The sequence below is a fragment of the Babylonia areolata genome, chromosome 32, assembly GCF_041734735.1.
Source record: "Babylonia areolata isolate BAREFJ2019XMU chromosome 32, ASM4173473v1, whole genome shotgun sequence".
Classification (NCBI taxonomy): domain Eukaryota; kingdom Metazoa; phylum Mollusca; class Gastropoda; order Neogastropoda; family Buccinidae; genus Babylonia; species Babylonia areolata.
The window spans coordinates 17,629,234-17,644,233 of NC_134907.1; the positions used below are offsets into that span (position 1 = coordinate 17,629,234).

Below are 15,000 nucleotides of genomic sequence, written 5' to 3' on the forward strand. Positions count from 1 at the left end.
TTAAAAAAAAAAAAAAAAAAAAAAAAAAAAAAAAAAAAAATATATATATATATATATATATATATATATATATATATATATATATATATATATGCGAAATATTCGATCAGAAATTTTATCAGACTGATTCATATTCTGTTTTAATTATTTGCCTTCAACGTGTCTTTTATTTTATAGTATTTTATTTATTTATTTATTTTTGGTTGTCTGTGTACTTTGTTTTATCCTTTATTTCATTTTGATGTTTATGTTTCAACCAGTGTATACAGGGTATGGTTCTTCAGACCCTTCCAACGAGCAGGCTTTACACCTCACCTAACACAAAACCAGTGCTTGCATTGTTTTGTTACAACACACCTCACCTAACACAGTACCAGTGCTTGCATTGTTTTGTTACAACACACCTCACCTAACACAAAACCAGTGCTTGCATTGTTTTGTTACAACACACCTCACCTAACACAAAACCAGTGCTTGCATTGTTTTGTTACAACACACCTCACCTAACACAAAACCAGTGCTTGCATTGTTTTGTTACAACACACCTCACCTAACACAGTACCAGTGCTTGCATTGTTTTGTTACAACACACCTCACCTAACACAAAACCAGTGCTTGCATTGTTTTGTTACAACACACCTCACCTAACACAAAACCAGTGCTTGCATTGTTTTGTTACAACACACCTCACCTAACACAAAACCAGTGCTTGCATTGTTTTGTTACAACACACCTCACCTAACACAAAACCAGTGCTTGCATTGTTTTGTTACAACACACCTCACCTAACACAAAACCAGTGCTTGCATTGTTTTGTTACAACACACCTCACCTAACACAAAACCAGTGCTTGCATTGTTTTGTTACAACACACCTCACCTAACACAGAACCAGTGCTTGCATTGTTTTGTTACAACACACCTCACCTAACACAAAACCAGTGCTTGCATTGTTTTGTTACAACACACCTCACCTAACACAAAACCAGTGCTTGCATTGTTTTGTTACAACACACCTCACCTAACACAAAACCAGTGCTTGCATTGTTTTGTTACAACACACCTCACCTGACACAAAACCAGTGCTTGCATTGTTTTGTTACAACACACCTCACCTAACACAAAACCAGTGCTTGCATTGTTTTGTTACAACACACCTCACCTAACACAAAACCAGTGCTTGCATTGTTTTGTTACAACACACCTCACCTAACACAAAACCAGTGCTTGCATTGTTTTGTTACAACACACCTCACCGAACACAAAACCAGTGCTTGCATTGTTTTGTTACAACACACCTCACCTAACACAAAACCAGTGCTTGCATTGTTTTGTTACAACACACCTCACCTAACACAAAACCAGTGCTTGCATTGGTTTGTTACAACACACCTCACCTAACACAAAACCAGTGCTTGCATTGGTTTGTTACAACACACCTCACCTCACACAAAACCGGTGATCGCATTGTTTTGTTGCAATATACCTCACCTCACACAAAACCGGTGATCGCATTGTTTTGTTGCAATATACCTCACCTCACACAAAACCGGTGATCGCATTGTTTTGTTGCAATATACCTCACCTCACACAAAACCAGTGCTTGCATTGTTTTGTTGCAATATACCTCACCTCACACAAAACCGGTGATCGCATTGTTTTGTTGCAATATACCTCACCTCACACAAAACCAGTGCTTGCATTACCTTTGTTAGAACATACGTCACCTCAGACAAAAAACAACAACAAAAAACAGTGCATGCATTGGTTTGTTAGAACATACCTCACCTCACACAATACCAGGTTTGCATCAGTTTGTTGCAATATACCTCACCTTAACGTGTGTACAAGATAACGGTTAGTTCGTTAATTAACACTCGTAAGCAATATTCGCCAGATGCTGCGCGCGTGATTTAAAGAGTAAAACATCTTTTTTTTCTTTTCTTTTTTTTTTTTTTTTGGGGGGGGGGGGGGGGTTGCTTTTGTTTTTTGTTGATACTGCACGTGTCGTTCGTTTTGAATCTGAAAGCCTCGAGCTTGTCCCCAAGTCATGCTGCTCTCCAGTCATGTCTTTCTGCTCTCCAGTCATGTCTTTCTGTTCTCCAGTCATGTCTTTCTGCTCTCCAGAAATCTCTTCCTGTTCTTCTGTAATGTCTTTATGCTCTCCAGTCATGTCTTTCTGTTCTCCAGTCATGTCTTTCTGTTCTCCACTAATGTCTTTCTGTTCTCCAGAAATCTCTTTCTGCTCTCCAGTCATGTCTTTCTGCTCTCCAGTAATGCCATGCCGCTCTCCAGTCATGTCTTTCTGCTCTCCAGTCATGTCTTTCTGCTCTCCAGTAATGTCTTTCTGCTCTCCAGTAATGCCTTTCTGCTCTCCAGTCATATCTTTCTGCTCTCCAGTCATGTCTTTCTGCTCTCCAGTAATGCCTTTCTACTCTACAGTCATGTCTTTCTGCTCTCCAGTCATGTCTTTCTGCTCTCCAGTCATGTCTTTCTGCTCTCCTGTCATGTCTTTCTGCTCTCCAGTAATGCCATGCCGCTCTCCAGTCATGTCTTTCTGCTCTCCAGTCATGTCTTTCTGCTCTCCAGTAATGTCTTTCTGCTCTCCAGTAATGCCATGCCGCTCTCCAGTAATGCCTCTCTGCTCTCCAGTTTTCGTTTCGATGCCGTGGACCTTGAAACAGAAACTGGGGGGACGGGCCTTGTCCTTGTGACAAGTTCTTCACTGCAACAAACCTGGTTAGAAGAAGAGGAAGAAGAAGTAGTAGTAGTAGTAGTAGTAGTAGTAGACGAAGAACAAATCCTAGAAGAAGAAGAAGAAGTAGTAGTAGTAGTAGTAGAAGTAGTAGTAGTAGTAGTAGAAGTAGTAGTAGTAGACAAAAAAGAAGAAGACGAAGAAGAAGTAGGAGAAGAAGAAGAAGAAGAAGAAGAAGAAGAAGAAGAAGAAGAAGAAGAAGAAGAAGAAGAAGAAGAAGAAGAAGACCTCCCACCTAAGGCAGCCAAAGTGAGAAGTCCAAGCAGCCTCATGCTGTGTGTTGTGTTGAAAGATGCTGATGCTGATGCTGATGCTGATCTGATGCTGATGTTGATGCTGATGCTGATGCTGATGCTCTCTTGCTTGCGGTTTCAAGGCGAGGTTCTCTTCTCTCTCCTGACTACACAGCTGGGGTTCGTTTTTATATACATCACACTAAGAGGCTGATTAATCACTTACCTTCACTTTATGGGATAGGTTGGGAGAGTTGAGAGTGTGTGTGGGAGCAGGGAGAAGGAGGGGGCGGGGGGGGGGTAGTGGGGGGTTGGCGGGGGGAGGCTGGGGGGACAGGGGAAGGGGGGGGGGTTAAGGGTATGGGTGGTGGTGGAGGTCACAGATGGGTAGAGGGACATGAAGGGAATGATGGAGAGAGAGAAAGGAGGGTGTGGGGGTGGGGGTGGGGTGAAACCACAGAGAGAGAGAGAGAGAGAGAGAGAGAGAGGGACCAACAGACCGACAGACATAGGGACAGAGACAAAGAGTCAGAGAGAGTCAGAAAGAGACACAGAGAGACAGAAACAAAAGCAAAGAAACAGAGATAGATAGATAGATAGATAGATAGATAGATAGAGAGAGAGAGAGAGAGAGAGAGAGAGAGAGAGAGAGAGAGAGAGAGAGAGAGAGAATGGATGGATGAATGAACAATTTTTATTTTCTGAGGGTAATAGATTAAGCATTCATGCTTTTTTTTTTTTCATCCAGCCTTCGAAAGCAAACAAGCAACAGCAAAAAGATAACAGTAACAATATAAAAAAAACAAATGTTAAAGAAAAAAAAAGTAAAAAGAGGGAAAAGTGAACAAGCAAAAGAAAAATACAGGGAAATATATATATCAAAGACGAGAAGAAGAACAGGTGAGAGAGACAGACAAACAGACAGACAGACAGGCAGACAGACAGAGTAGGTGGCTGCAGAAACTATTTCACGTGGCACATAACCCAAACAGAAAACTGATTCTACTGTTTCAACATTGCCCCATTACAGAATCATATTTCACAAAGGTCCAGGAGCCAGTTGCATTGCTTGGTTCTAACTTTTTGACAGTTACACGTGACTAAATGCCTACGTTGACCGAACTACGCCATTGGTCAGTTCCATACTACACACAGATAGATAGATAGAGCAGCTGTTCAGAAAAGGCAGGCCAGAAAGTCACGGGCAAACAAGCTCCCTGACAATGATATGCCTGTCTTTGTCTGCCCCAACTGTCAGCGAACATTTCGTGCGCAGATTGGACTATTCAGCCATCTGCGCATTCACAGATAGATTCATGAGCATCCTCCCCCCCACCCCACCACCACCCTCCCCCCATCCCCCAGCTGGATGACAAGGATGGTCATCATCGATCTCGATGGACACACCACCACTACACACAGTTAGTGGCAGGTTACGACCATACCAGGTTCTTCGGTCCGAGCAATGCAGCTGGCTCCTGAAGAGCCATCAGGTCCACCACTCCTCCCGGGATAGGTGGTACACAGGATGGAGACCTGATACACCCGAGGACTGCGCACTCACCATGATAATCAACACCTGCTCGGCGTTACCTGACCATGATAATCAACACCTGCTCAGAACTACCTGACCATGATAATCGACACCTGCTCAGCGCTACATGACTATGATAATCAACACCTGCTTAGCGCTACCTGACCATGATAATCAACACCTGCTGGCTGCTACTTGACCATGATAATCAACACCTGCTCAGCGCTACCTGACCATGATAATCAACACCTGCTCACCGCTACCTGATCATGATAATCAACACCTGCTCAGCGCTACCTGACCATGATAATCAACCCCTGCTGGATGCTACGTGACCATGATAATCAACACCTGCTAAGCGCTACCTGACCATGATAATCAACACCTGCTCAGCGTTATCTGACCATGATAACACCTGCTGGCTGCTACTTGACCATGATAATCAACACCTGCTCAGCGCTACCTGACCATGATAATCAACACCTGCTCACCGCTACCTGATCATGATAATCAACACCTGCTAAGCGCTATCTGACCGTGATAATCAACACCTGCTCAGCGCTATCTGACCATGATAATCAACACCTGCAAAGCCCTACCTGACCAAGATAATCAACACCTGCTCAGCGCTACCTGACCATGATAATCAACACCTGCTCAGCGCTACCTGACCAAGATAATCAACACCTGCTAAGAGCTACCTGACCAAGATAATCAACACCTGCTGGACGCTACCCGACCAAGATAACACCTGCTGGACGCTACCTGACCATGATAATCAACACCTGCTGGACGCTACCTGACCATGATAATCAACACCTGCTGGACGCTACCTGACCATGATAATCAACACCTGCTCTGTGCTACCTGATCATGATAATCAACACCTGCTGGACGCTACCTGACCATGATAATCAACACTTACTGGGCGCTTTTTGTCAACAGAGCTCAAAGCGATTCACGATTGCAAAAGTCATTCTACCAAAATGAAGAAATGTCCAGCTCAACTCTACCACACTTAACACTTATTTTTAATCAATCTGTTAGTCAGTATAAAATACATTTGGAAAACCTTCTGCATCATACGTGTACCCAGGAAAACACCTGTATCTTGCATGAACGATCTTCGTCCCGTGGCATTGACATCTGCTGTGATGAAAGTCTTAGAGGAAGTGGTCCCAGTCCACTTGCTGGAACTTTGTCTACAGGAGAATAAGAATAAACACAGGAGAATCAGGAGTAGTAACAGGAAAATCAAAAGTACATTATAATTCTACACTTTTTGTTTTGTTTTGAACAACGTTTATGAACATTTAGACAAACCAAATACCTATGTCTGCCTAATTAAAAAAAAGCAAAAAAACACCCAAACTTTTCCAATGATTTTAATACGATTCAACCTCATATTTTAGCAAAGAAGCATTTGCATATGGGACTCGCTTTTCCGACTATTTTATGGGTTTCAGACTGCCTTACTAAAAGGCCTCAGTTTGTTAAATTAAATGACTGGGTGTCTTCTGTTTCCCTTGCAAACACTGGTGCACCACAAGGTGCAGTGCTCTGACGGTTTCTGTTCACCCTGCATACAGACTGCAGAAGCTTGACCAGTTCGTGTCCACAAGTCAAGTTTGCAGGTGATTCCAGCTTGACAGGACTAATTACCCATGACCATGACACCAACAACCGAAAAGAAGCTGACAGATTTGTGAACTGGTGTGATGGAAATTCACCTTGAAATGAATGTTGGCAAAGCAGAAAAGCTTTAAAATTTACTTTAGAAAAAAAGGAACAATCTTTTAGCAAAATCATCATTAAAAAATGAAGTGCTTCAACTGGTGTGATAATTGACAATAAGCTTCCTTGGAATAAAGACTCCGCTGCTCTCACTAAAAAGAGCAACAGTCGCATGTGCTGTCTTAGAAAAACGAAATCTTTTAACGCGTTCAAACAGATGCTCCAAATGTTTTACAACGTTTTAACTTTTGACGCCATATGCTGGGCAGGAAACTTGATCAAACATGACAAATACATGCTGGAATAAAATCATAAGGTTAGCGGGTACGGTGGGTGGGGAGAAGAGAAGACACCCTTAGTGACATGCACAGGAGAGAAAAAAAAATGACTGACAGACCCATGACAATTCTGACAGATGAAACATACGTAAAATGACACATGACGAAACAGACACACTACATGACGACATTTGCAGCAGACAGTCGGTCAGACAGAAGTGGCAAGGTTTAGAGCTCCACGCGCAAGAACGTCTCATTACATTAATTCATTCATTCCTACAGCCAGTGGGCACATTCAATCAAAACATGCAACACTCATTCATAGGACTGTGACATAACATTGTAACCCCCCCACCCCCATCCCCACCTCCCCCTCGTTCTGAACTTCACAGCCAGGCGAGTTCCACAGCGCAGACGTGGTGTGTGCGTGTGGGTGTGTGTAGGAGCACGGGCATGTGTGTACGTGTGTGTGTGTGTGTGTGTGTGTGTGTGTGTGTGTGTGTGTGTGTGTGTGTGTGTGTGTGTGTGTGTGTGTGTGGTTGTTGTTGGTGGGTAACGGTGTGTGTGTGTGTGTGTGTGTGTGTGTGTGTGTGTGTGTGTGTGTGTGTGTGTGTGTGTGTGTGTGTGTGTGTGTGTGTGTGTGTGTGTGTGTGCACAGGCAAGCGTTACTGATTTTATAGGTGGGTGATGTTTCTAGGTTTTATTTATTTTTTATTTTTTTTTGGTTTTATCTCATTGTTTTTAAACAGGGCCTATTCTAGCGTCCTAATTTCAGGAACCTATTTCACCGGCAAGTTTCGTGCATGTATAAAACGACATTACCATTAGCACATGTTTTAACCAATTTTCAGTGGACTTCTACCCTTATATTGTACGTTATTTTTCTCAGTTTTGATCCGGCTCCAGTCACTAAACTGACGTGCCACCATCTTTGCTTTTTCCGGTTTTGGTCCCACAAACCATGAAAATTCAACCAATAGAGGCAATGATTTAAGACGCAAAAATAGGACATTACCGCATGGGTTGCATGTGTTTTAATACAATCCTATTGAAATCATTGGTGTGATAAAGGTTGTGTGTGTGTGTGTGTGTGTGTGTGTGTGTGTGTGTGTGTGTGTGTGCATTTTATTTTATGTGAATTGATTTGTTGGGTGCTATTATTTGTATGAATTGATTTGTTATGCTTTATTATTGATTCATTTGTTTGTTTATGTATTCATTTATTTATTCATTTATTGACTTCGCTTCCCCATCATCTGCACCGTTTCAGTGGCATCACTCCCACGCCTCTCACACTGAGTCCACTACATACACGGCCACACCTGGCTTCGTCTGTCGCAGTCTCAGCGTCGGCAGCCGGCAGTCCACAGGGAACAATCGATATCATGTCTCCAGAGGCCACACATCAGAGGAGACCCTGCCCTGCTGCTGAGTCACTTCGGTGGTGTTCAGCGGTGCCTGCTCAGATTTAACGTACTTAGGATACCACCTACTAAGCCCCCTTCTGACGACAATAATTGATTGATTGATTGATTGATATGGATACTTATATAGCGCCTATCCTCGGTCGGAGACCAAGCTCTGAGCTCTAGTAATGGCTTAGTCGTGGAGCCAGACTGAGTGAGCATCTCCCCCAGAGTGAAGACCGCCACCACGTCCCTCCAACGACGGTCCCTCATGAATCTGCCGACACTGAAGACTTTGACAAGATTCACTCCAAGCGCGGAAGTGGAGGGGCATCGAAACTGAGGTCACCATGAGAGCAGGGCATGAAAGGCCACATAATCTGAAACTTTTTATATTAATGATGAGGGAAGAGGGACTACGTACGAGGCTGTACTCTGCGCTTCCTGTCATAATGATATCCCGGCGTCAACCAGGCCCGAGGGATACAGACACTTGCAGTAATGGTCAGGTAATTAGAGCAACGCACCCAATAACGCATCCTTGAAGTGGATGACACTCGACTGTGTGGTCCCAGTCTCCCTGTTCAAGCCCAACTCTGGGTAGGAGCCGGCCGTTGGCCGAAAAACCCACCTCCAAGCCGTCAGCCCGCGACACTAACCACTTCGCCACGACGGCTGGTGCAAACCACCACCTTGTCCCCCCAAGAAAAGCAGCAGCAGAAGAGGAAGGCGATATCAAGTTACCGGGTAAACTTTGTCTTTGATTTTTTCTGTCCTGTCGCTGTCAGTTCAACATTAGTCAGTGGGGTGGTAAAAACGGTTAGTGCAGTGTAGCACTTGAGTGACTGGAGCCAGCATTGATCGGAGAACTTTACATCTCCTCAGCGTGTCATTGCTGGTGACGGCAGTGAGTGTGTTGGTACCTGGCTGATGGCAGGTTATTGTCCCCGCGGCTGGTTGCCGTGCTGTACCTGTGTTTTACGGCTTGAACCACAGGAGAAATATTACCCCTCTCAGAACCTGAGGGAGGCAGACAGCGCATTGAGTGCATCATCACTGGACGGCGACATACCGTCACTCACACACACACACACACACACACACACACACACACACACACACACACACACACACACACACACACACACACTTTCTCTCTCTCTCTCTCACTCATGCACACGAGCGCGCGCGCGCACACACACAAACAGACACACACACGCTCTCTCACACACACCTACTTCTAGCATCTGAAAAAGAAAGCTTCATAAGGAATTTGTCAATATACTTGTACAAGGCATTGCATTTCAGATCTGTTGCAACTTCATGATTTTCTTCAGTGACTGTGCTTGTTTATGTATTGTACCCCTTCATGAGGGGCAATGGCCTTTATATGAATAAAACATCCGTATCCGTATCTCTCTCTCTCTCACACACACTATATCTCTAACACTCACTCACACACGCGCGCGCTCACACACACACAAACAAAGCTCGCTCGCTCGCACGCACGCACACACGCACACACTATCTTTCTCTCTCTCTCACTCACTCACATGCGCGCGCGCACACACACACACACACACACACACACACATACACGCACACACACACATACACACACACACACACACACACACACACACACACACACACACACACACACACACACACATATACATACACACATATTTCAAACTGAAAATATGTGAAAGGTGCATCATAATTCTAAGGCGGTGGATGCGGGGTGGGGTTATAAGTGTTGGGAGGAGGGGGGGGGGAGGAGGTAGTGTCAGAAACACAATGAACGATGAGTTTGTTTCCATTAACCCCTTGAGTTATAGATGAACGATGAGTCTGTTTCCATTAACCCCTTGAGTTATAGATGAACGATGAGTCTGTTTCCATTAACCCCTTGAGTTATAGATGAACGATGAGTCTGTTTCCATTAACCCCTTGAGTTATAGATGAACGATGAGTCTGTTTCCATTAACCCCTTGAGTTATAGATGAACGATGAGTCTGTTTCCATTAACCCCTTGAGTTATAGATGAACGAAGAGTCTGTTTCCATTAACCCCTTGAGTTATAGATGAACGATGCAGCATAACAATAGTAAGATGATGTACGATGAGCAATGAGTTTGTTCCCATGAACTCTTTGAGTCATAGATGAACAATGCATCATGATAGTAATAGGATGATGAACGATGAACGATGAACAATGAACAATGAGTATCAGTATCAGTGAGTTTTTTCCCCATTAACTCTTTGAGTCAGAGATGAACAATGCAGCATGACAATGATAGGATGATGAACGATGAACAATGAACAATGAGTTTGTTCCCATTAACTCTTTGAGTCAGAGATGAACAATGCAGCATGACAATGATAGGATGATGAACGATGAACAATGAACAATGAGTTTGTTCCCATTAACTCTTTGAGTCAGAGATGAACAATGCAGTTTGACAATGACAGGATGGTGAACGATGAACAATGAACAATGAATTTGTTCTATATACTCTTTGAGGCAGGGATGAACAATGCAGCAGGACAATGCTAGGATGATGAACGATGAACGATGAATTTGTTCTTTAACTCGTTGAGTCAGAGGTGAGCAATACAGCATGACAATGATAGGATGATGAACGATGAACGATGAATTTGTTCTTTAACTCTTTGAATCACAGATGAACAATACAGCAGGACAATGATAGGATGATGAACAATGAACAATGAATTTGTTCTTTAACTCTTTGAGTCAGAGGTGAGCAATACAGCATGACAATGATAGGATGATGAACGATGAACGATGAATTTGTTCCCATTAACTCTTTGAGTCAGAGATGAACAATGCAGCAGGACAATGCTAGGATGATGAACGATGAACAATGAATTTGTTCTATTAGCTCTTTGAGTCAGAGATGAACAATGCAGCAGGACAATGCTAGGATGATGAACGATGAACGATGAATTTGTTCCCATTAACTCTTTGAGTCAGAGATGAACAATACAGCAGGACAATGATAGGATGATGAACAATGAATTTGTTCCCATTAACTCTTTGAATCACAGATGAACAATGCATCAGGACAATGATAGGATGATGAACGACGAACAATGAATTTGTTCTATTAACTCTTTGAGTCAGAGATGAACAATGCAGCATGACAATGCTAGGATGATGAACGATGAACGATGAATTTGTTCCCATTAACTCTTTGAATCACAGATGAACAATGCAGCAGGACAATGATAGGATGATGAACCATGAGCAATGAGTTTGTTCCCATTAACTCTTTGAGTCACAGATGAACAATGCAGCAGGACAATGATAGGATGATGAACAATGAACAATGAGTTTGTTCCCATTAACTCTTTGAGTCACAGAGAAACAATGCATCACAATAGCAATACTGAGGAAGACATTGATAGAAGAAGAACGAAAACAATTAAACAGCATAATGGCAAATTGTCTAGATAATCTTCAAATGCTACTTGGTTCTTCAATAAACTGTGGTAAATGGTTTTTGTACAGTAATGACATTTACCCCCCCCCCCCCCCACCCCCACGGCCCTCACCGTCATTTTTGAGTGTAACTATCTTTAAACATTTAAGTCAGATTATTTAGCAGCCAAGCGGTTGATACAGATTGTATAGGATCACATCAAAGACAGTATATTTTCTTCTATAATCTGCTTGATTTCAATTAAGTAACCAGTCATTTAGCGTGTTTATTGATTTAAAAAAAATCAGTAAATGTTCACCGCATGTGAGAGGAATATTTCCACTTGTGTCAATGGACAGAGGGTTCCAGAATTTGATCATTCGGTAATATACACACACAGCCAGGGTAAAACGTCCAATTACACCACAGATAAAACAGTTTGGTTTGCTTTTAAAAAAAAAATTTTAAGCCGGAGTTTTTATTTACAGTATTCCAAATATATTTGTGTTTGTATTTGTATTTCTTTTTATCACAACAGATTTCTCTTTGTGAAATTCGGGCTGCTCTCCCCAGAGAGACGCATCGCTACACTACAGCGCCACCCATTTTTTTGCATTTTTTCCTGCGTGCAGTTTTATTTGTTTTGTTTATTTATCGTTTTTCTTATCGAATTGGATTTTTCTACAGAATTTTGCCAGGAACAACCCTTTTGTTGCCGTGGGTTCTTTTGCGTGCACTAAGTGGATGCTGCACACGGGACCTCGGTTTATTGTCTCATCCGAATGACTATCGTCCAGACCACCACTCAAGGTCTAGTGGAGGGAGAGAAAATATCAGTGGCTGAGCCGTGATTCGAACCAGCGCGCTCAGATTCTCTCGCTTCCTATGCGGACGCGTTACCTCTAGGCCATCACTCCACATATTGATTCAGCAATATCAAAACAGTTATCACCCCAAACTTCACAACCATAAGTTGATTTTGGCATTACCTCTGAACGAAATAAGTCTAAATAACAGGGGCTGAAGTTGTCTGTGTTTGTTGTTGTTTTCTGAACAGTGCCATCATTGCTCCTCTGATCTGGTCTTTTTATTGCGTCACGGTCACGCCAAACTGAAAGCGAGGCCTGTATAAACATGTTCGAAAGTATTTCCATTGAACAGATTTTGGTAATTTGATTTCTTGTCATAGAATACCATTATTTTCTTTTTGTTTCGGGGGAAATTCCCAATCATTCTCCAATCATCATAATATGCTTCTAACTCACTCAGTACCTTCTGGTGTTTTGCTCCTGAGTCGTCACCAAATATTGCTGTGTCGTCAGCAAATATTGCTGTGTCGTCATCAGCAAATGTTGCTGTGTCGTCAGCAATATTGTGTCGTAAGCAAATATTGCTGTGTCGTCAGCAAATATTGCTGTGTCATCAGCAAAATATTGTTGTGTCGTAAGCAAATATTGCTGTGTCGTAAGCAAATATTGCTGTGTCATCAGCAAAATATTGCTGTGTCGTCAGCAAATATTGCTGTATTATCATCAGCAAATATTGCTGTGTCATCAGCAAATATTGCTGTGTCGTCATCAGCAAATATTGCTGTGTTGTCAGCAAATATTGCTGTGTTGTCATCAGCAAATATTGCTGTGTTGTCATCAGCAAATATTGCTGTGTTGTCAGCAAATATTGCTGTGCTGTCATCAGCAAATATTGCTGTGTTGTCATCAGCAAATATTGCTGTGTTGTCAGCAAATATTGCTGTGTTATCATCAGCAAATATTGGTGTGTCATCAGCAAATATTGCTGTGTCGTCATCAACAAATGTTGCTGTGTCGTCAGCATGCAAAAACAATAATTTGAGATAATTATTCAGACACTTTTTCATCACGATTTTGTTCCATTTCAATCAGGCAGCAATAAAGTGGTTTAAATGGGTTTCTACGTCAATCACGAACGAGACAAACAATACGGAGATAGGTTTTCTTCTTGGCGAACACTATCAAACAGCGAATCACTCAGTCACAGGAGAGACAGGTGGGAAGGGAAGTAATCCAATGTTTATCTGAATCTTTATAACGGAAGAGTGTATTCCCTTGCCCTCGCGAAGCTACCTAAACGATTGCTGAGAAAAAAAACACGATCTGAACGATCGCTCTGTGCTGTGTTCTGATGTAATAGATAGCGCCTGTAATGTATTGGAAAGAGAAATTCAACAGATCGTCTGTCTGTCTCTGCTTCACAAAGCGATGGATCATGTTTTGTGTGTTCCTGATAGCTCTCTGTGTCTCTGCTTCACAAAGTGATAGGTCATGCTTTGTGTGTGTGTGTGTGTGGGGGGGGGGGGGGGGGTTGTAGGGGGGGGGGGGGTGAGCATTGTGGGGAGAGGGGGGGGTATCTTCATCACCCCCATCAGGGTGAGGGTGAGGGGGATATGGGTGGGGGGGGATTGTGAGGGGGGGGAGGATATCGTCAAACACCCCCATCAGGGTGAAGGTGAGGGGGATTTGGGGGGGGGGGAGGATTGTGGGGGAGGGGGGGGGTATCCTCATCACACACTCATGGGGAAGGTTGTGACGATTGAGGGCGGGGGGGAGGGGTGTGTGTGTGTGTGTGTGGGGGGGGGGGACTGAGGATATCCTCCTCATTCAGTTGACTGCACAGACAGCTGTAAAACAAAGGGGAAAGCATCGGGACACAGAACAAACAACAACAACCAAAAAAAAAAAAAAAAAAAAAAAAAGAAAAGAAAATCAGGTCCGGTAAAAAAAAATTTTTTAATCCGAAAGTTTTTTTTACATCTTCATTTCTCTTCCCCCGTACGTTCCTCAGACTTTCTTCGTGTTTTTTTTTTTTTAACCCCACCATCATCACCACAAAACCCGTCTACTGTGACACATGTGAAAAGACAACAGATGTAAGTACAACAGTAAACACACAACACACAGCGAGCGCGCGAACGATAAAGGCCTGGGCCACTGATCCCCAGATTACTGTAATATCTTATCCCCGTCCCCCAAACCCCCAAATCTCTCCAACCCACATTACAGTATTAACCAGGGTAATCCCCCCCTCTCCATCTCACACCCACACTGCAGTATTAACCAGGTTTACCCCCCACACTACAGCTACTCCCCCCTCTCCCACCCACATTGCAGTATTAACCAGGGTTATCCTCCCTCTCACACCCACACTGTAGTATTAACCAGGGTTATCCTCTCACACCCACATTGCAGTATTAACCAGGGTTATCCTCCCTCTCACACCCACACTGTAGTATTAACCAGGGTTATCCTCTCACACCCACACTGTAGTATTAACCAGGGTTATCCTCCCTCTCACACCCGCACTGTAGTATTAACCAGGGTTATCCTCCCTCTCACATCCACACTAGAGTATTAACCAGGATTACCCCTCCTCTCCCACCCACACTAGAGTATTAACCAGGATTACCCCCCCCTCTCCCACCCGCACTGTAGTATTAACCAGGATTACCCCCCCCCTCTCCCACCCACACTAGAGTATTAAGCAGGATTACCCCCCCTCTCCCACCCACACAACAGTATTAACTAGGATCACCCCCCCCTTTCCCACCCACAATAGAGTATTAACCAGGATTACCCCCCC

At 43.3% G+C, this 15,000-nt stretch overlaps 1 protein-coding gene across 1 annotated transcript in view; it reads right to left on the reverse strand.

The window, feature by feature from the left end:
• The window catches only part of LOC143276710 (trypsin-1-like), a 16,937-nt gene extending 13,816 nt beyond the window's left edge, over nucleotides 1-3,121 (reverse strand). The window contains exon 1 of the mRNA XM_076581353.1: nucleotides 2,990-3,121. Within this exon, the coding sequence (XP_076437468.1) occupies nucleotides 2,990-3,026 (37 nt within the window). The 5' untranslated portion in view covers nucleotides 3,027-3,121. The remainder of the gene's footprint in view (nucleotides 1-2,989) is intronic.
• Nucleotides 3,122-15,000: the final 11,879 nt, after the last annotated feature.